The 23,775-nt window shown below is 39.4% G+C and overlaps 1 protein-coding gene across 1 annotated transcript in view; it reads right to left on the bottom strand.

Moving 5' to 3' along the window:
• gabra2b (gamma-aminobutyric acid type A receptor subunit alpha2b) overlaps window positions 1-23,775 on the bottom strand; it is a 69,118-nt gene that overhangs the window by 24,519 nt on the left and 20,824 nt on the right. Inside the window, exons 5-7 of the mRNA XM_055178680.2 lie at window positions 16,121-16,341; window positions 14,335-14,417; window positions 14,108-14,251 (exon numbers count right to left, since the gene is read on the bottom strand). Of these exons, the coding sequence (XP_055034655.1) occupies window positions 14,108-14,251; window positions 14,335-14,417; window positions 16,121-16,341 (448 nt within the window). The remainder of the gene's footprint in view (window positions 1-14,107; window positions 14,252-14,334; window positions 14,418-16,120; window positions 16,342-23,775) is intronic.

The following is a 23,775-nucleotide window of genomic DNA, read 5'->3' as shown; positions in this document are numbered from 1 at the left end:
ACTGCTTATCAAGTGTGACCTGTGCTGGCAAAAAGAAGTTCAAAACAATGTATGATTTGTTGGAATCTGACAAAAATTGACAGAGCTACACGTGTTTGAAGTTAACAGAGTCGGCAAAGTCAATTTTGACAAAAACAAGTTAAAGATTTTTGAGGGTTCAAATGCAAAATCACAGCATCCATACTTTAAATCACTGGTAAAACTGATAGATTAGATATTTTTCCCAACAATTAGCCAAACATCCACTTAACACATAACAGATTATATCTGCGTGAATTCTTGTCAAAACAGATATTTTTAAAAATGTATTCTGTGTAGATGTCTATATATCATGTTTGCTTGCTTGCACATCTTTGTGCATGCTTTAGATGTGTCAGTCAGCACGAAGTAGATTGTTTTCATGTCTTATCGCTCTTAATAACTCTTTAACATCAGTCAAGTCCCGGACTTGATCTCTCTTAATAACTTTTTCAACATCAAGCAAGTCCTATTTTCTAATTCCTGCATGTTTTAAAATCAAACCGAAATGTCACGTGCATATGAGTATTAGGTTATGGATTTAGGACGGTACCCCTTTAAGAAAACGTATAAATAAAGATTTTAGATGTTTAATGCATGATGTTTAGAGTATTGCGATCGCAAGTCGAGGGCTTAACCTCCTAAGACCTGGATGTCCACATACATGGACATCACATTTTTTGGTGTTAATAATACCATAATAATGAATTCTGCAACTGGAACCTGTTGTACACAAACGTGGACAATTACACTGCTTCATGTTCAAAGAAAAATATTTGGTTATTATATTTATTGGTTCTTCCTAACCCCAAAATAGCTGGAAGAAATCTGAAAAAAAGACAAACCAAAGCTCGGGTCTTAGGAGGTTAATATGCTCAATTTCACCCAAATTTTGTCTGTAGCTCAAAATTAGACAGTGTGCATTCCCACTAATTTTGCCAGCAAGGGTTACAATTATAGTACCCAGACATATGGTTGTAAAAATAGGATGTTATGATTGGCTTGTGTGGTATTTGTCCCACCTCTTCTGCACTGTAATTGGGTAGATGATTGACAATGATGAGTGCAGCGAGCGTACCCCTAAGTTGAACATTTTTTAATTCTCGGCAACCAGCAAAACATTCAGCCAAGCATACAGCACATCTTTTCATGGCAGCAGCTGGCATTTATAAAAGTCCATCACAAACATATAAAAAATATACACTGGCCTAAGGATAAACGCTTTGGTGGAAACACGGACAAATTATTATTATTCTGTGGCACAGGAAACCTATTAAACTTTTATGTGAACAACAGACAATCAAAGTGACTTAGAGGTGGGCTGTATTGACATTAAACTCCTCTGAAAACCCAGAACATCCCAGCAACCACTAGCTTTCTGTTTACAACAGCGCTTGGGTAGTGATGGTCTCTCAGGGATGTCCACACGTGTCATTAAGGTAGGCAGCTCCCTAGGGTTTGAAATGGAGCCGATATATTACAGCTATACTTGACCGAAGGATTCTCATTAGAGAGCTTGACCTCATCCTGACCTGAAGACCACCGCTGGACGAGAGACGATGCAATCATTTTTTCATTTAGGGAAGATAAACAACAAGCCCTCCGAGACAAGACTACTAATAGGATCTTCAAAAAAAGCGTGACACTGCAATAAAACTTCTGTTAAACATGTGTCGCCCGAGCATGATGTTGTCTTTTAAACACCTCACTGACCGCTTGATGCATACCGTACCACATACAAAAATGGCAAGAGATGAAAATAAGCAATGCATCATCCTCCTGGAAAACAAGATGTGTTTGTTTACAGTGAAGTGAGTTGAGACAAGCACTTTTGGTGGATTAATTGCTGGATTTGTCAATGTTTGCCAGGTTTTTGGCAACACATCTTTAGAGAACAGGTAAACAAGAGATTTATGAGCAAAGTGATTTTTAAAGAAGGAACTTCAGGACAGACAGACTTTCTTATTACAAATTTTACTTTGTCACCTGTTTTCCCCACTCAATCTCAAAATCCTTCCAGTGGACTGGAACATTCGTTCCCTAAAAATTTACCCAATGAAACGCAAAAACCTGTAAGCATCGATGGTCCCTATGTGACCATTTCTGAAGCTCTTCAACTGAAAATCGTGCAAGCCAACTCTATAAACTTCATGAAATAAGACAGAACTTAAACACACATCTCTAAACAGAAAGGAACCACAATCTACTTCATTTAGTACACAATCTACTTCACTAACCCTAACCTAACCCTAAAGGGTGTAAAGCTCATGTTTTTTTTAAATTGAAGTTAAAATCTTTTAAAAAAAAGAACCAATTATGTAATCACTGAGACTGTTGTAGTTAAACTGATTGATTAATTTATTTATGGCCCTGACAGTATGTGTGTATGTATTTATTATATGTGAACATAGGTATTGTTTGTGTAATGTTATGTTAGTGTTGAGCTGCCTGGGGGACTACGGATGAAAATTAGCCCTCGGCTAAATCCGGTACAATACATGAAATGAAAATTTTATGTTAAAAATTGTGCATGGTCCCATTATAAATAAATAAATGAATGAATGAATGGATTTTTAAATGTAATAGTCCTCTATGTATTATTCCTATATTATGCACAGATATATAAGAGAATAATGAAAGGGTTTTTCATAATATACTTTAACACGTGTTTAAAAATTAAGTCGGAGAGAGGATGGTTTTGCCGGTTGTTGATGACAGTTAAAAGTTTATTACGATACAAGTTTATATTAGCGTGATATTTTTTGTTATTTCCCTATGGCCCATTTCCCATCAGTTGGACTCAGAAGCGGTGAAAAACCAGTCCTTCCAAAGAAATGCTGAGGTTTTTTATGATTGTTGCAGGAAAAAGTCCTTGATCTTGCAGCACGTTTTCATAAAAAATGCAATGGAATATGCAGCATATTTATGCATATTTATGCAATTTTATGCGATGAAACTGCAGGAACTTGCAAAAACTGTGTTTGGGGTTTGCAGCTTTTCAATTATGTTATCGCGTAATTACGTCACTTCCTAAAATTCCCATGACTACAGGGGACATGGCTGTGCTTTTGTAAAGTAAATGCAACATTTTTCAACTTTCTGCTAAGATATATGTGACTTTTTGCTATGAAAATGCAGAGATTATGAAATCATGCAAGCCCCGCATATTTTGTGCGCTTAAATCTGTAATGTGGCGAAAGTGTGGTGTATTTGAAAAAATGCGCCCCCTGCATAAATACGCAGACTTTGGGCCCTATCTTGCGCCCAGCGCAATTGACTTTGTCAGTGACGCATGTATCGTATTTTGCACCGGCGCACAGCGGGTTTTTCCCTCCACAGACGCACGTCGGCAAACTAGGGAATGAACTTGCGCTCCCTGGGCGGTTCAGCGCAAAAAAGGAGGCGTGCTCCCGCGCAAACCATCTCTTATTCAATTCAATTCAATTTTATTTATATAGCGCTTTTCACAATACTCAATTGTTTCAAAGCAGCTTTACATTAATAGAAGCAGTAAAAGCACAGAAAAACGACAGATAGCATAACATAATACACAATAGCACAAGCAGTCAAATTTGCTGCGGCTATGACGCGACATTATGAGCGAGCATATTACTATTGTAACGTCGAGAAGAAGAAGCTAATTTAAGCCCAAGCAGGCTACCTCCCCGGGTTAAAAAACCCCCTAGTATAAAAAAAACAAACACCCCGGGTTGTTTAGCCGAGGAAATAAAAATAAAAGTCCTAGGAGGGAAAAACCCTTGGGAGATATACATGTATATACACACATATTAACGGATAAGGATCTTAAGCAGAGATTAAGCAGAGATTAAGCAGAGATTAAGCGGATATTAAGCGGGTCCTGCCGGTGGTCGTTGGTCAGGCATCAGCTGGGCATCACATTGAAGGACGACCAGTAGATCAGAGGTGTGCCGACTTCCACATCCACCGGAACTGGGTCTGTTTGTCCCATTGTCCTCAGGGTCAATGGGACCCAGGGACGAGACAGGGAGAGAAAAACAAAATCATATTAGCGTAGGGGCCGTTCACATGTAATGCAAGTGTCACACAGTGATGTGGTTGAATCAGCTTAGTTTCAGACAGACTAACTATTGCGGCATAATTATATTATCCACAGTTGAGGATTTTGCAAATTGGGGGCCCACTGCGACGGTATATATGGTAACTAAGGGTCACCTTCCGATTTTTAAGAGAAAATGAAACCTGTCGACCCGTTTGACTAAGGCCTGTAACCCCCCTGTCGTCGTTAATGCAGGTTCAGTGGCAAACGGGTCTATATTGCATACTATTTACAAGATCACGAAAAAACGCCAACATCGCAACCTGACCATACGTGTCAACCCGTTTGACTAAGGCTGGAGGCCCCACTGTCGTCGTTAATGCAGGTTCAGTGGCAAACGGGTCTGTATGGCATACTATTCACAAGACACAAGAAAGCGCCAAAATCGCAACCCGACCATACGTGCCAACCCGTTTGACTAAGGCCGGAAGCCCCACTGTCGTCGTTAATGCAGGTTCAGTGGCAAACGGGTCTGTATGGCATACTATTCGCAATAGAAAGAAAGCGCCAAAACCACAACCCAACCATACGTGCCAACCCGTTTGACTAAGGCCAAAAGCCCCACTGTCGTCGTTAATGCAGGTTCAGTGGCAAACGGGTTTGTATGGCATACTATTCACAAGAACACGAAAGTTCCAAAATCGCAATCCGACTATAGGTTAAGATAAGATTTTTATTTATTTATTTGGTTGATCTGTGTTATGACCGCGAGTGCTTTGTTCCGTACAGATAACTATTTCGAGTTAAGTACTTTTACTAGACAAATTATGCGAATGCTTTGTTGAAGAGAAAAGTTTTAAGTCTAGATTTAAAATTATCGACTGTGTCTGATTCTCGGACATCGGTTGGTAAATCATTCCAGAGCTTAGGGGCTAAGTAGGAAAATGACCTTCCACTTTTAGACACTTTTGATAGTCTAGGGATAATCAAGAGACCAGAATTTTGCGACCGTAGTGTGCGTGATGGATTGTATTCTGATAGTAATTCTCTAAGATATGAGGGTGCTAGGCCATTTAAAGCTTTGTAGGTGATTAGTGATATTTTAAATTGTATGCGATATTTAACTGGTAGCCAGTGTAAAGATGCCAGAATTGGGCTTATGTGGTCATACTTTTTAGTTCGAGTAAGTACCCTTGCGGAAGCGTTTTGAACTAGCTGAAGCTTGTTTACTTGATTTGCATGGCATCCCCCGAGTAGTGAGTTACAATAGTCTATTCTAGAGGTCATAAAAGCATGGATAAGCTTCTCTGCGTCAGATGTAGACAGTATATGGCGTATTTTCGAGATATTTCTAAGATGGAAGAATGCTGTGCGGCAGACGTTGGCGATATGACTATCGAAGGATAAGTTGCTGTCGAACATCACACCTAAGTTCCTAACCGTGGAAGATGGCACCACAGTGCAGCCATCTATGTGCAACTTGTAATCTGACATATTATGTTTGTAGCGATTCGGTTCAATAATAAGTATCTCTGTCTTATTGGAGTTCAGCTTAAGAAAGTTATGTGCCATCCAGTCACTAACATCGCTAAGGCAGTCTGTTAGCTTAGAAAACTGGTGGGTTTCGCTAGGATGTGAGGAGATGTAAAGCTGGGTATCATCCGCATAGCAGTGAAAACTTATGTTATGTTTCCTGATAATGTCTCCTAGAGGTAACATGTATAACGAGAACAGGATAGGACCTAAAACCGATCCCTGCGGTACACCGTATTTAACCAGGGAGTGATATGACTCTTCCTCGTTTACATAAACAAAGTGATAGCGATTGGTTAGATACGACCTAAACCAGGCTAGCGCCTGACCACTGATACCAACATAGTTTTCTAGTCTATTGAGTAAGATTGTATGATCTATTGTGTCAAAGGCTGCACTAAGGTCTAATAATATAAGAATTGAGATTTCACCACGATCGGATGTTAATAGGAGGTCGTTTGTAACTCTAAGCAACGCTGTCTCTGTGCTATGGTGGGGCCTGAATCCTGATTGGAACTTTTCATATGTACTATTATTTGTCAAGAATGTGCGTAACTGGCTTGCCACTACCTTTTCTAATATTTTCGAAAGAAAAGGGAGATTTGAGATTGGTCTAAAGTTATTAAGCTCTCCCTGATCAAGCTGCGGTTTTTTAATCAGCGGTTTAATAACTGCTAGTTTGAAAGCTGTTGGAACGTATCCTATTTCTAGCGATGAGTTAAAGATATTTAGAACCGGGGTTGACACTACAGGGAATACCTCTTTAAGCAGTTTTGTGGGAACGGGGTCTAATATACAGGATGATGATTTGGATGATGTAACTAGTCTAGAGAGCTCATCTATTGTAGTAGGTTTAAATGAATCAAGATGTTCGTATGGTAGTCTAGTGTTAAGTGAACTAACGGGTTGAGTGGTGGCTGCCTGGGTAGCTACGATGTTTTCCCTTATAGCCGTAATTTTGTTAGAAAAGAAGTTCATGAAGTCGTTACTATTGTGTTGAAGTTTACTATTGGTTTCTGTTTGTTCTTTATTTCTAGTCAGTTTTGCAACGGTGCTGAAGAGGAAACGAGGGTTATTATGATTCTCATTTATAAGCTTGCTAAGATAGGTAGATCTGGCGGTTTTAATAGCCTGTCTGTATTGTTTAACACTCTCTTTCCATGCTGCACGCCATACCTCTAACTTTGTGCTTCTATAATTTCTTTCCATTTGCCTAGTTGCCTTTTTGAGTGCTGCGGTGTGATGATCATACCATGGAGCTGGCGGTTTTTCTTTGATTCTCTTTTTTCGAATGGGAGCAACGGCATCCAATGTGTTAGAACAGACATTGTTTAGGTTTTCTATTACAATATCTAGATCGTCAGAGTTATCTGCTACATGTTTAATTTGGGACAGGTCTGGAAGAGTGCTAATAAATCTATCTTTAGTGGTGGAAATTATTGTTCTGGCTAATCTGTAGCATGTTGTGGATTGAGTGATCCTATCTAGAAGTACAGTGTATGACACAAGGTAATGGTCAGAAACTGCATCACTCTGAGGTGATATTTCGATGTCATTAATATTGAGTCTGAGTGACAGAATTAAGTCTAATGTGTGCTTACGAGTATGCGTGGGCCCTGACACGTTTTGTTTGAGAGAATTTAGAACATCCATAAATGCACGTCCTAGTGCATCTTTTGGGTTATCCACATGAATATTAAAATCACCAACGATAAGAGCTTTATCTACAGTGACTACAAGCTCAGACAGGAAATCTGCTATTTCTTTAAGGAAATCTGCATGGTGGCCCGGAGGTCTATAGATTGTAGCTAAGGCAAAAGAGAGCTGTTTGTGGTTACGATCGGTTATTTCCATATTTAACAACATTAGTTCGAATGATTTAAATTTTACTTCAGATTTTTGGTTTACTTTAAAAATTTTGTTGTATATTGTAGCTACACCACCCCCTCTCCCCTTTAATCGAGGTTCGTGTTTATAATAATAGTCTTGTGGGGTGGATTCGTTTAAACTAATGTAGTCGTCTGCTTTAAGCCAGGTTTCTGTTAAACAGAGTGCGTCTAAGTTTTGGTCTGTAACTATTTCATTAACAATAGGTTCTTTATTGGTAAGCGATCTAATGTTAAGAAGGCCGAATTTTAACATTCGAGGTTCATCTGTTAAAGTATTGTTTTCTAATTTTATATTAATCAGATTTGTACCAGATGTGGCAAGCGGTGCTCTGTATTTATTTGTTCGGGGAACAGATACAGTTGAAATGTGTTGATATTCTGGTAAGATTGACTCGAAGTGCTGGGATATAAGTGATCTTGACATATCACGGCAGCTAACAGATGGACGGTTAAGCCGATCCGTCTGTTGTCTGACTTGTACCCTGGATAGTCAGACTGTATTCGAAGTAAGACTATTGGTCAGATTTATAGAGAGAATCGCCCTTCCTTCCTGAGATGGATGGAGGCCATCTCTCTTTAGCAGGTCAGGTCTCCCCCGAAAATGCTTCCAATTGTCTATAAACCCTACGTTATGCTGAGGGCACCATTTTGACATCCATATTTTGCAGTTTCAAAAAACAATTGCGCTTCTAACCAAAAAAAAAACTAGTCTAAAGTCAGTGGCGCGTTGCGCGTGGTTCATTATGCTATTTTAAAGGGCGCATGGTTGACCATAATGTATAGCGTGCACAACGCGCATTGCTTATCTAATCTACACAGATGCAACAGTTATTTTTGCAAATCATAAATTGTTACAATAAAAAATATTAACACATGAGATAAGGGAAATCATTGTGGTGAGCATTGTGGTGATAGTTTTTATTTATTTTGTGTGGCAGCATTAAAACACTTTCATGCAAATAACGATTAAAATATTTTCATAAGTTTGTTGTGTGGCTGTATTACGTTTATTTTATCTAAATAATAATTAAAATGTTTTCATAAGAAACCTTATATGAACTTGATTTGTAAGTGTACTTTGGGGTTGGACCTTGCTTGCGTTTCTTGGGTCCGATTTCAAAGCCCCCAAACCCTTTCAGCGATGAGGCTGGACGCAGCGATGTCCTCCTGTGTGCCCGGCGTGCCCGATTTATGCTGGCAAGCTTGGGATTCCCCCGTCTCCTGACATCATTGTAGCGCTTGGCACAGCTGATGAGACAATTGTGGCTATTTCCTCTCACGCCTGTTTAACTGACGCTGATTTGGGCGGGTTTCTCCCATTCTCATACAAAACAACTTCTATGTCTTTGACTGCTCTTACAAGAACGTGGGTCTCCTCGGCTGTGAACCGCTCCTGGCTTGCGCCTGGTAAATCTGTCATTATAATAGCAACCCGCCATGGAACTTGCGCACTTGCGTTTAAAGGGAATGTTGGATAGCATTCTGATTGGTTTATTTGACGTTACGCCCAAACCACACCTATGAATAATGAACCTACTTCAGACCAACCCCTTATTGATTTCTCCCGCCGGGAAAATAGCAACAGCGCCCAAGATCCGCCCACAAAGTCACTTGCGCTTTGCGCTTCGCACTTGCGTTTCAGATCGTTAAAATAGGGCCCCTTTGTCTGATTATGCATTGAATTATGCGATCGCATAATCGCGTTTCTTTTGGAGGGACTGAATGATGCAAGACTTAACAAGTGGATCCCCTTCCCCTAATCCATCCCCAAAACCTAACCCAACAGAAAACTTTATAAGTTATCAGTTTAAAGCCAACAATACAAATGGGTAAAAATTATTGATTGTTTATGCCAAGAACCATTAGAATATCAAGTAAAGATCAATTTGTAAATGTCCTGCTGTAAATATATAAAAAATGTATTTATCTTTAGTAATATGTATTGCTAAGGACTTCATTTGGACAACTTTAAAGGCAATTTTCTCAATATTTAGATTTCTTTGCACTTTCAGATTCCAGATTCCATACACTTAAAGGTCCAGTGTGTACATTTTAGTTGCATCTAGTGGCGAGGTTGCGAAATGCAACCAAAGGCTCAGTCCACTGCTCACCTATTGCTTTTGAAATACACAGAGAAGCAACGAGAGAAGCAACCGGACAAACATGTCATTGCCAGAGACAACTTAGTAAAAAAGTTTGTCCGTTAAGAGCTTCTGTAAAAACATGGCTGCACAAAATGGTGACTTCCACGTAAGGGGACCCTCTGTGTGTGTTGATAAAAACATCTTATTCTAAGGTAATAAAAACAGTCCCATTACGAAAGGTCTTTATTCACCCCTGATCATATAGTTTTGTATATTATTAAGCATTTCTGTCAAGAGACCCTTCTAAAAATTACACATTGCACCTTTAAATGATTTTGTGAGGGATTTGCACACATATGCACACAAACCGATGAACACCAAAACATACAGTACACATGTGCATGCACATGCACACCCAAACACCCGCAACACATTTGCATACTTGTACACACACAACACACAAACAAGCTCTGCAATATGTAAATCATAGTCCTGCTCTGCTAATTACTGCGAGTACGCACGTATCTCTCTCATCTGAACCGCGATGCTGATCGTCATGGTGACGGCAGCCTAAGATTCAGATGTCTTGACATCTAAGCACGATTCCACTGATGGTACGTGGGCATGATTTGATCTTTCCCATTTTTCCATGTTCTAGATTTCTGCTTGAAAACCAGGGCTCTTTAATTAAGCATCATTCAGCTGACAGAAACACACAGATCTCAGTGTGAACATCACCACAGAGACAAACTCATTCTGTGATTAACAACAACTGTGTGATGCGAGTCACATTTTTACTCCAAAACCTGCATCACACTACTTTACAATTTCAAGGATGGTACTTGTTTATGACATTACAGAAAGGAGATGGGATGAACTGCTGTAATGCGAATACATTCAAGGTCTCACATTTTTGAACAATGCAAATGAATCGCAGCTGCAAAAATGGTTCCTGAATATATTTTTTACTTTCATTAAGCCAAATTTTAATTAGTTCTTTTTAAATATGACCCAGGCATATCCTTGACAGGATCATCCATTAAAAAACCAACTCTCCTGTTATCTTGAAGACATTTTAATAGCACAGATAAGCCTGAATCACAGATGGGCTTCACTCACTCCTACATCCAATTTAATAGCTAACCCGATGCTGCGGCTCTCCAGTGCACTCTGTCTTTGTAAATACACATTTTTTGCATCATTACTCAATGCAAACACGTACCGACACACACACACCTATTATGTGAAGTGATGGCCAAACCCTGACATCAAAGCAGAAAGGTCCTTTAACTCCTTGAGATAATTCAAGTGTAAAAATGTAGTGCACGCTCGAGTATGGCAGATGACCCAATTCCCCTCACACAAGCTCACGCTGTTGTAATGAATGATTAATCTCACGTCACAAGACAGGAAAATTTACAGGACCCCCAAGAGAAACCGACCAATTGCTTGTGTGTGTGTGTGTGTGTGTGTGTGTGTGTGTGTGTGTGTGTGTGTGTGTGTGTGTGTGTGTGTGTGTGTGTGTGTGTGTGAAAGAGAGAGAGAGAGAGAAAGAGAGGGAGAAGGAGAGAGAAAGAGAGATCAACTGGTACTAGTTGTACTACATGCACTTGAAATTGGTAATATAAAAAGCCCTTAAGAAATGGGTCTGAGGTTCAAGCACATGACTTGCCGGACACAGAAGTAATTCCCGCTTCACACACAAACACACAAGAACCTGGAAAGTAGTATCATTTTTGTATTACAATTTATAATTGTGATCGCACTGACAATGGTTGATCCTTGTACATACACAAAATACATAAACACTTTTCCACAGCTTATAGCACTTAAATGGACAGTTATGTCAAAATGTTTATTTTGACAAGTATTCACATAAACTTGCAGTAGTAATTTGTGTCTTAAATAAAGGAAAATAACAAAAATGAATCATGGTTTTACTACAGTTAAAGGTCCTCTGTGTAGATTTTTAGCAGCATCTAGAGGTGAGATTGCAACCGATGGTCCACAGCTCACCCCCCCTTTTGAAACGCATAGAGAAGCTACGGTAGCCACCACAGGACAAACGTGTCATGTCCTACTCACAATAGCAATTTAAGCACAAAAACTGGACGAATCCTTTTAAATATATCATGTGATCCATGTCTTAAGGTGTGGTAACCATAGTATAAGCCAAATAATTGACTCCGAGCTGTTGAATTATTGAAAAATAATGCACACCCGAGGTGTAACGGCCACTCCGCTTCGCGTGGCCGCATCACCACCTCGGGTGTGCATTATTTTTCTAATAATTCAACTGGCCGTCGTCAATTATTCGTTACATATTACATAGGGATTTAACGATTAATCGTATGTCCCATGCCTTTGTGAAATCGATTCTGAATCGCAAGGCTGCGATTCTGTGTTTCACGCACAGCTTGTGCGTGTACTATGGCATTTGGTCAGTAGAAAGTCCTTATCAATCTAAAATCATTACGAGTCGGAGTCGTTTAAAACGTGCATTTAAAAAAGCAACACTCGTTAAATAAAAATCATTCAAAATATTCTTTATTATCATGAAAATACCTGAAACTATTTGAAGAACAGAGATATAAATATTCCTGTAGACCTTTCCTGGAATAGCGTTTGTAATGCTACTTCTTTAGTGGCACAAAGGGAGTTTCTGCACAAGAGTGCCCCCTGGCTTTGGGATGTGCCGGGATTTTACCGTAATTAATTTATTCATTAATTGAGAAAACACGCATTTGCACAATTAATCGTTACAGCCCTAAATTACATTGCATTTCTATTAAAATATTCTTCTAAAAGTTACAAAATGCACATTTAAAAAAAACATGGTTACTATAGACAAACCATAAATCAGTCCCTCCAGAAAAACGCGATTGTGCGATCGCGCGATATATTGCATAATCAGCCAAAGTCCGCATATTTATGCGGGGCTGCATTTTTTCCAAATACGACGCACTTTCGCAGCATTAATTACATATTTCCGCGCACAAAATACGCGGGGCTTGCATGATTTCATAATCTCTGCATTTTCGTAGCAAAAAGTCACATATATATTAGCAGAAAGTTGAAAAATGTTGCATTTACTTCCCAAAAGCGCAGCCGTGTCCTCTATTGCCATGGGAACGTTATGAAGTGACGTGATTATGTGACGTGAACATCATTGCATTTTTTGCAAGTTCCGCAATTTTCGCAAATTCCCGCAATTCCATTGCATAAATTGCATAAATATCCCGCATATTCCATCGCATTTTTTAAGAAAACGTGCCGCAAAATTGAGGATTTTTGCCCGCAACGATCACCAAAAAACTTTGCGTTTTTCTGGAAGGACTGATAAATACTCATGGTTGTGCTACCAAACCATGATTAAATCAATAGGGGTGTCACGATTCTCCAAATCCTTGATTCAATTTTATTTTCAATTCTAAGGTCATGATTTGATTCGATTGTCAATTTTTACTTTTTTTTTTGAAAGCACAAAGCCATTTTTTGACCTTAAACCCGGAGATGCCCTGTCATGTTAGTCGTGCTGCCAGTGGAAACATTCTCTAACAGCAGTCAAGTTGTCATTGTTTGTGTCAAACAAGTTGTGCATTTGTTATAACTTTAAAACAGGAGATCATGATGACTACTGTGTGCTCAAAGTGATGCTCGGAGCTCCATTCCTCTGTGGGTGAACGAGGATATGCTTTTTATTGCTTGTTGCGTTAAATCTTACCAAGATACAACAGTGCTGTTTTCTGATTGGCTATTTCCTCTTTTTTTTTGATTGGCTTGATAGAGAGAGCGCTGCGACATATTTAATATATAAAACACTACCGGCCCACCGGGAAAACTCCCAACTCTCCCGATTTTGATTTGTGACACCCTTATAAATCATGATTGCTGATTATGACATTTTTTTTATAATCTGTTGCAAGCCGAGAGAATGCCACGCACTTGCAAAAACACAAAATGTGTGTGAAACGACAAAGTGTATCTTCTGTATGCTTGCTGCAAAATCCCTCAAGCTCTTGAGAGGTTTCTCAGCGCTCAACTGAAGTGGAATATCGCGTTCGCTCTGGCCTGTTTCTCACCCCACGCTGTGTATGTGTCCGCTTTACTGAGCTACCAAATGCCAAAACGCAAGAGCTGTCACAGCGAGGCACAGATGTGTGCGTGCATGAGAGAGAGAAAGAGATATATATAGAGAAAGTGTCAGGCAGCGTTGTCGAGTCTTGTCCGGAGAACTTGTTTGAGCACACAGCAGATTCAGGTGGACAGAAACAACATGTGCTTGGTGATCTATGATGGGGACGGGGACAAATCTGCTGTGACACCGAAGGGCATCATAAAATTCTTCCTCATATATCTGACATGTCTGCTTAAAGGACTGGCGTGTTCACCCCGTAAAAGCAAACAAATTCCCCTTCCATCCATCCATACAATATTCAACTCTATTAATCACATAAATCAGGTGCACTTGTTTTACTTGTTGGGTGGTCCTATAATCATTTTTATGTAAAGATTTGGAGCTTCACTAAGTCTGAATTTGATCCAGTTTGTAATCTCTGACTCACCAGTGCTGGATCTGATGGTTTCGTTGCCCACAGTTTGTCCCAGCAGGTCATACTGGTTGAGTCGGGAGCTCTCCTCCTCTACTACCACAGAGTTGGATGCGTTCTTCGTCCACGTGTAAGTCACTTCCGTTGTTGTGTAAGCGTCTGCAGGGATATAGACATAACAGATGAGTGCTTAAAATTTCCAACATCAGAATGCTGGAGAACAAATCCAACGGTGGACTCACAGCTGCCGAACTTCAGCGGACAGGAGTGGAAGTCCATGGGAAAATCTTCAAGATGCATCGGACACTCGGCGTGTACAGTCAACCTGCCAGTCATAAACACACACACAAAAACACTGAGTGCTTTTAAATCATCGTGATGAATCACAGCAAATTTGTGTTGTCTTTATATTTGATTTATTAACAAGCCCCAATAACTAGCAGTCCAAATAATATGAATATAAATTTTAGATTCATATTCATTTCAGTTCTGTCACTTTCTTTTCCTGCACTCAACAGCTGAGTCAACTGCTCATTGATTTGGCAACAGTAAGAGGAAATAGAGAGAAATAGAGAGAGAAATTTGGGAGGAAAAGTGCTGAAGTGTCATGTTGTTTTGAGCGGGGTCAGAACAAACCATAGACTGTAAAAAATATGGACAAAGTGTCCGTGATGTTACCCATAGGTTTGTGAAGAGCTTCTTTGAAGCCAATAGTTGGCATTGCGTGATCGCACATCACTCACAGACAGTGTTGAGGGTTAAGGCATTACAAGTAACGCGCATTACGTAATAATATTACTTTTCTGAAGTAACGAGTAAAGTAATGCATTACTTTATAAATGTACGCATTAATATTTAAGTTACTTTTTAAAAAAAGTAATGTGTTACTTTTCAGTTTAAATAATTCAATTTAAAATTAAAATAATGTACTGAATTAAACTAAACATATTAACGTAGAATTACGCGCTCCGTGCGCCTGAGCGGGAAGTCAGAAACAGAGATGGCAGGCCAGAGCTTGAAATTTCTGTGATCATAAAAAACACCTGGAAGGCCTGAAAGAGATCAAGCCTCAGCCAAGTAAGAAAACGTAACGCAAAAGTAACTTAAAGGTAACGTAAGCATTACTTTGCATTAAAAGTAACTAAGTAACACAATTAGTTACTTTTTTGGGGAGTAAATTAATATTGTAAAAGAACCTTTCTCCCAACACTCCTCACAGATAACCGAAAATGGGTAAAGAGGCAGGATGTGGGTGAAGCTGAAGTGGCTGGTTGCTGAAACCACGCCCACCTAGCTCGATGGTAGTGACAGCAGTGGCAGTTCGCCCATCACTCAAGTGACCACGCCCTTAATTATGCAGAACTTTAAGGCTTAACATAACCAAATTCACCCCCCCACAGTTGTCATGAAGGGCAAGATTAGCTAAAAACACCCAAAACACTTTTTGTACCAGGCTCTAAGCACTTTATTTTCTGCTGTAAAGTTGGGCAATTTAACATGGGGGTCTATGGGAATTGACTCCCTTTTGGTGCCTCTGGTGGCCAGTTGATGAATTTCAGTGTATGTTACACCCGTGTTGGCTTCATCAGAGAGATCGGAAGGTTGCCCCTTGGAACGAACAGAGGCGACATGTTACTTTGGGCTAACATCACATTTGTGCACATGACAAGCGATGATACATCACAAAGTCCCCTCTTTGAGTTTTTTGTAAAGGTATTTAAGCAGATGTGGTTATGCCTAAAGACTTTGGTAACTGTACAAACATCAGTAAATAATAAAGAAGAAGCCACCAAGTCTCATAAAAAATAAAGCTAAATAGTCAGCTGAAGTCTTACTACAGTGAGTGTCAATTATACAAAATGAGATCATCTTAATTAGCTGTTAAGTCAATAAGCCTGCAGGCACAATGACTGTCATGCGGTGAGAGCCAGAGAGGATGAATTAAATTCATATTTTATGACGATGAGGATTACAGAGTATCATACATTTTTGCATTAACTATTCCTAAGGAAAATGAACCGCGGTTACCTCATGGTGTAAAGCAGAGTGCCGTCATCTTGGATCCGCAGCAGTTTGTTGGGCATGGTCATGTTGTGTGCCACAGACTTCTTGCCATTATGGAAAAACGTGTCTGGAGTCCAGATCTTGCTGGCCATCAGGTTGTTCAAACGCAGGATGTTCATAGGTCCCTCAAACTTCAGCCTCTCGTCCTTCCAGCTCTGCCTGAAGAAGACGTCGATGGTGTACTCCTGCCAAGAGACGCACATCACAGATTATATTCTGTTCACTGTTTTCTGTTAGTACGATGCTCTTGAGATTTTCTTTGCCACAACCCTCACACTGACTGGCTGGCAGTACATTTGCAGTCGTATTCACAAACAGAAACAAATCCAATCAGCTGGGTGACCTTATAAAAGTTTACTGCATCAGGAGAGGTTTGTATTCCCAGTTCAGTGTAACATTTCCTCATCTTAGGCTATTTATTTGTTTAGTCCTTTGCTGTGGAGTACAAACGCAGTTTGGCCTATGATTTACTGATGGGGGATACTGCATTGAGACTCGAGCACTGTAGGGTATAACTAATCATTCACAACCATTAACTAGTGCTGAGAGTGAGAACCAATCTAATTCAACTCTAAGAGAGACTGCAGCATGCTGAGATGTTATTATGAAGCCCATCACAGCTGAGAGAACACAGAACTATTGCAATGTTTGGGAGAAAGCTTTAGACAAGGAGTAGGTGATGTTTGGCCCTGAAGGGTTATTAAAATTTTAAGATAACAGCAATTTCACGGACCAAAAAATGAAATGAAATCTAGAGTCAAAGTTGTTTATGCATTTCCATACTCAAACATTTCTAGATTACAAGAAGATCTAGACAAGCAGCAACAGGTGAAACATAATTCAAGATTTGAATTGTAGCACTTTTTACAATTTTGTATTGTTGCACAGAAGTTTTACAGTAAATACATGTTTGTATTGACAGTAAAGACATCAGAACATAGCATAATATATGAAACTTATTTCCATCAGCATCCCAGCACAGAGACAGTGCTCATAAAGATAATAAATGATATTTGCTTAAATTCCAATTCAGGTAAAATATTATTGCTGGTGCTACTAGATCTTAGTGCTGCCTTTGACACGGTAGATCACATCATACTCTTACATAGACTGGAAAACTGGGTAGGGCTCTCTGGGATGGTCCTCACATGGTTTAAATTACCATACCTAAAAGGTAGAGGTTACTGTGTGAACATATGTAACCATAAATCTGGGTGGACATCCATGCCATGTGGAGTCCCACAGGGCTCAGTTCTTGGACCGCTTCTGTTTAATTTGTATTTGCTCCCACACAGTCAAATAATGAAAATGAACAAAATTGCTTATCACAACTATGCAGATGACACCCAGATATACTTAGCCCTGTCACCCAATGACTACAGCCCCATTGACTCTCTATGTCAGTGCATTGATGAAATTAACAGTTGGATACGTCAATACTTCCTCCAGTTAAACAAAGACAAAACTGAAGTCATTGTATTTGGAAATAAAGATGAAACTCTCATTAACACACACCTTGGCTCTAGGGGTCTAAAGACTCTGGGTGTCATTTTAAGAGTCTGATCTTAATTTCAGCAGCCATGTGAAAGCAATAAGCAAATCAGCTTACTACCATCTCAGAAATATAGCCAGAATTAGATGTTTTGTCTCTATACAGGACTTACAGAAACTTGTTTATGCTTTCATCACCAGTATAGTAGATTATTGCAATGGACTCCTTATTGGGTATCATGTTCTCCAATGGAGAGAGAGAGAGACAGAACCCAGATGCAGGCTTACAGTGTACACAAACAAGGTTTTATTTGGGGGGTAAAGGGACACAAAACAAAGACCTACAGGGGGGTAAAACAAGGTAAACAATAAAGGACAGACTTAAACCAAAACACTAAATTTGAGAACAAACTTGACTATGAACATTTACTATGACTTAACTTAGAAACAGGATAGCATCAAAATGAACCAGCACAGGACAGCAAACACAAGGGCATTAAATAAAGGAGCAAATCAAGAGGGGAACAGGTGATATGAATGAAACAATAATAGAATGATTAACGAGGAGATGAGGAGGCGGAGTCAGAAGATGAGACAGAAAGCACGTGGCCTGAATAATCAATAGGTGTGTTCGACATCGGCTGCGGCTGGATGTAACCGATCGGCGAGATTAGCCATGTGCAGGCGGGAGGAGCTGAAAACGGAGACGTGAAGTCGGACACGCCATGGTTCCCGTAGTTTGCTGCATTTACGTCAGACATGGCTGATCACGTGCCGTTTGCTTGCTTTATCGCAGTAAATATGATTTGTAAGATGTAAACAACATAAAAAGTGAATTATACTGTTTTGAATGTCCGTGTATGAGCATGAGTGGAACTGAAGAGGCTTACAGCATCTATTTTCAAGAATAAAGTTCAACATAAGCATATATTATTTAAATACCAATGTAGTGGGGTCTACGTTTTTTATTTATTTTATTTTGATGAAGATGACACAATATACAGATATACAGATTTGTCAGCATTTGTGGAACTGAGGGCGTGAAAATAAACATGAAACACACATGATTGTTGTCATGTGGTGACTCTGACCAATCGTGAAACAGCTGTGTCATCATTACAGCCCATGCAGCTCCTCTTCGGGAAATGCACTGGCTGACTCAGGCGGCTGATCTCAAATCTCTCCCACGGTTCTTTAAAACCATGTGACACAGTCACATGACTGCAGCGCCAGCTCAAGTCGGACAAAATGACTAACCGACATGCACTGCTTCAAGTCAGCCGCCGATCGGTCTGCGCAGAGCCGCATGAAGTCGAACACACCTAAAGCCAGTGCTTTCACACAAAATACATGGGCCTGTCATGATCCTGTCACAAAGAGGTAAAAAACTGTGACATGAAGACAGGATCAGGACAATTGGGATCTCCAAAAAGACAATTTGACAGCTACAGCTCATACAGAACGCTGCTGCCAGAATTCTGACTAAAACCAAAACATCGGAGCACATTACTCCAGTCCTCAGGTCCTTAAACTGGCTTCCTGTTTCATTTAAAATAGATTTTAAAGTATTATTACTCGTTTATAAATCACTTCATGGCTTAGGATCGAAATACATTACAGATATGCTAATTGAATATAAACCTGTCGATTGACTATTGGTTCTTTCAACTGGAAGGTGGGACGTCCGCCGCCAGAACGGCCATATTGAGCATTTATTGTAATAGCAGGGCTCAATTTTGTTATATCCAATATATTTGTAACTACCTGGATGCTTATCTAGCAGACAACAAAAGCCTGCCAAAGAAAACCTATAGTGCACCTATATAGCTCAGTGGTGGAGCATTGCTATAGTAGTGCAAAAGGTTAATTGATTCGAACCCACAGAAAACACATACTTATAAAAAATGTATACCTTGTAATGCACTGTAAGTCAATTTGAATAAAAGCATCCTCCAAATGCATAAATGTACCAAAACAGTATATACTTTCTCGGAGACATTTAGTCAACAAGCACGAAACATAAAGCAGTTTTACAAGTGACATGGAAATGGACCAAAAACATTTCCATTACACCCAGATTTCTGACTTTATTTTCTGTATTTAGACTCCTAGAGTCAAGGTATGTGTTAACCTTGAGAGTTTATTCTTTATTTCCAAATAGAATGACTTGAGTTTTGTCTCTGTTTAGCTGGAGGAGGTTTTGCTGTATCCAAATATGTTAATTTCATCAATGCACTGACATAGGTTGTCAATCGGGCTGTAGTCATTGGGTGACAGAGCAAAGTATATCTGGGTGTCATCTGCATAGCTGTGGTAAGCAATATGGTTATATTTTATTATTTGACCAAGTGGAAGCATATACAAATTAAACAAAAGTGGTCCTAGAATTAAGCCCTGTGGGACTCCGCATCTCATGGATGTCTACTCAGATTTATGGTTACCAAAAAAACATTTATATACGCACACAAAGAATTTGAAATAACATAGCGTTACTAACTGGGACCAGTAGTGGAACCATTACGGCAAAGATTGTACCTCTAACCCTAAACCTACAGCAGAACAAAGAACAGGCCAAAGGCACGAAACAAAAGTGCTTTGATACTACAAGCAGTCCAAGAACAAACTAATTCAACAATGAGAGCAGGTGAAACGTTAGCACTGCAACACGGGTCAGAAGTTTTATTGCTGCACCAGAGCTCAGCAGGGATTCTAGAGGCGAATCTCTCGAGACGCTGCAGGCACTCTCAGTTTTTTACGGACGTCTCTGGCACATCTTGAGACCTGGTTGTCTAATTTCCTTCAAGGAACTTATATTTTCCCGGGTGAAGTCTATATATGAACATCCGTTAATGAGCAAAGCCCACCACCATCATAAACCCACCCCTCCATTCACATTATTACACACATACACACCAGAGAAATTATGACAGTGAGGAGAAGCAGATCATTAAGCATTTATGAGATCGCTTTACAACTGTAAAGTGTGTATTCTCATATATTATTTATAGACACATCATTTGTGATTGCATGCATGTCATAAAGAATTGAATATTTATGGGTTTCAATCCAGTTTCAACAGCTATGCCTTGCATTTGTTGTGTAAATGACACCACAGATAGCAGATAGATGTTGTCTACGAATATATATATTCATCACATTCAGCACAGACTACCAACTTGAGTAAAAGTAGTTTATTCAGTCGTGGCTGATACTGGAGACCCCGGGGCCATAGGTCAGTACAGGAGCCAAATAAATAGTCCTCTACCTCTAACCTCTCTCTTCATTTTCCTTATTGTCTCTCCATCTTACTATGTTTTCTATTTCCTTACATTCGCCCTATGGCTCAGAGGCACGCAGCATTAATAGGCACAATGACCTTTTCTATGTGCTGGCGCATGTGTTTGCTGCATATGTGTGTGCACGTCACGTCTTTGTTAAGCACGGATGAAACGGCAGCAGGGGCTCCGAGCGGAGCAGATTTATCAGTATACCGAACCACCCGGGTTTACCCTCATCCATCACTGCCGGGGTCCCGTCTGGACACCTCACAGGAGAATAACGCTGGTTTAAGATTCCCTGCGGTAGTCATATCTGTCACTACGGCTACTGACAGAAAGTAACCATTAGGAGGAGAGGGAGATACTGTATTATATAAAGAGGAAGAGAGAGAGAGATGCTAGAGATGAAAGCTTCACATACAGAGATCATGCAGTTTCAATTGATTTGTTACTACTGTGAGTATGAGGCCGATAAGAGATACAGTCTCAAATGGGATTCAGATGATTTAGTATCACAGATGTAATTCAAGACAGCAGTGAGAACAAATGAGACTTCTGCCTTAGACCGTTCGCAAAGAGTATAGCCTAACTCAGGTACCTCGATTTTGTGTGAATTTGATTAGTTCATAGTCTAGGACAGGGGTGTCCAAAGTCGGTCCTGGAGGGCATGTGTCCTGCAGAGTTTAGCTAAAACTTTCCTCAACACACCTGCCTCAAAGTATCTAGTCTGCCTAATAAGACCTTGATTAGCTGGATCAGGTGTGTTTGATTAGGGTTGAAATAAAACTCTGCAGAGACACCGGCCCTCCAGGAGCAGGAGTGGACACCCCTGGTCTAGGAGAACCAAAATGAAACATCTGTTAATACTTAAAACATAACTGAGAAGCCAGTAAAGGTAACTGAGAGATGAAAGAGCAACCTCTGAGCAAAGAAACTGACATCTTGGAAATGCAATATGTGACCGGGGACTACAAAAAAATAATAAGGGTCAATTTTTTAAATTGGGATTTATACATCATCTGAAAGTTGAATACATAAGCTTTCTATTGGTGTATGGTTTGTTAGGATAGGACAATATTTGGCCAAATAATTTGGAAAATCTGGAATCCAAGGGTGCGAAAAATATCAAAATATTGAGAAATTCGCCTTTACAGTTGCCAAATTAAGTCCTTAGCAGCTGCATTCACTCACAAAAATAAAGTTTTATATATTTTCGGTACGAAATTTACAAAATATCTTCATGCACCATGATCTTTATATAATATCTAGGGCTGTCAAAAGATTATTCGCAATTAATTAAATACAAAATAAAAGTTTGTGTTTGCATAATATATGTGTGTGTGTGTGTGTGTGTGTGTGTGTGTGTGTGTGTGTGTGTGTGTGTGTGTGTGTGTGTGTGTGTGTACTGTGTGTAATTATTATTTATATTAACACACATACATACATATATTTATTTCAGAAATTGTTATTTATATGTCAAGTTTCTTAAATACATACATAAATGTGTATGTATCTATATATACATAATAATTACACACAGCACACACTCATATATTATGCAAAAAAAAAACACTTTTATTTAATATGCGATTAATTGCAATTAATCTTTGCCCAGCACTAAAAAATATATATATAAATATACACGTAAATGTTTCTTAAATACAAACATTAACGTGTGTGTATATAAAATAATTACACATAAATTATGCAAAAAACTTTTATTTTGTGTGCGATTAATCGTGATTAATCTTTTGACAGCTCTAATGATATCCTAATGATTTTTGGCATAAAAGAAAAAGTGCTGATTTTAATGCATACAATGTTTTGCTGGCTATTAATACAAATATACCCGTGCGACTTAAGACTTGTGGTCCAGGGTCACATATAACATATGATCCCATACCTCAATAAAGCTTACTTATTGATCCATGCTACTTCCATCACCCAATTTTTACAGTATTACTCTTGTATCGCTCCCCATATTCTGCTAATCCCTTCTAAATGGTGTCAGCAAACACGCTAACATTTGGCAGCCAAACCCTGCGGTCATTACCCATGAGTCCATTCACTCTTCTGTTTACCTGATTGTCGCAGCCACAAGGTCACCGTTAATGATGGGGTTAGGGAAGTGAGACACAAAGAGAGAGAGAGAGAGAGAGAGAGAGAGAGAGAGAGAGAGAGAGAGAGAGAGAGAGAGAGAGACAAGCCTTCATATTAAACCCAATGGTAAAGAAAACACAATCTAAAGGCTTCCCTAACAGCTCTGGGCTATTAACGATAACAATGTTACCTCACAACCGTAATCAACACTGACTGAAACAAAACTGGTAAATGGTAGCAGGTCAGAGCAGCACAGGAGGATATCACCTGCTTACCAGCCGTTTACAAGCTGAACATTTAACATCTTTAAGATTGCATTGTGGTACGTGCAGCGATCATTTTTTTATTTCATAATTTTTTATTTCAAAATACTTTTTTACATTTACGTTTCTCCATGGCTGTGCTAAACCATTTTCATTGTGTAACCTTTCCAATCCTTGCCATAACGCACTTTACCAGAGAAACTTTTGATCAATTCTGAGCGGTAATGTCACTACACGCATTCAGTTAAACAACCACGCTGAGAAGTCCGGCCAGTGTCGGCAGACGTACAGTAATTATTATATTTGTACCATAACCTCTGTATGATCAATAATGTAAAAACTGGACAATGTGCGATAATTTCAAAATTTTGTGAGACTTCAAATGGTCGTTTCAATCATAGGGCTGTGGATCCTACATCTACCGTCATATTGTGAGGAGAACGCGAATGCGTGTTATGCATGTCTACCATCTCTTTGTTTTGAATAG

The sequence above is a fragment of the Misgurnus anguillicaudatus genome, chromosome 16 (genome assembly GCF_027580225.2).
Source record: "Misgurnus anguillicaudatus chromosome 16, ASM2758022v2, whole genome shotgun sequence".
NCBI classification, from domain to species: Eukaryota; Metazoa; Chordata; class Actinopteri; order Cypriniformes; family Cobitidae; genus Misgurnus; species Misgurnus anguillicaudatus.
This window is presented reverse-complemented; position numbering and strand designations above follow the sequence as displayed.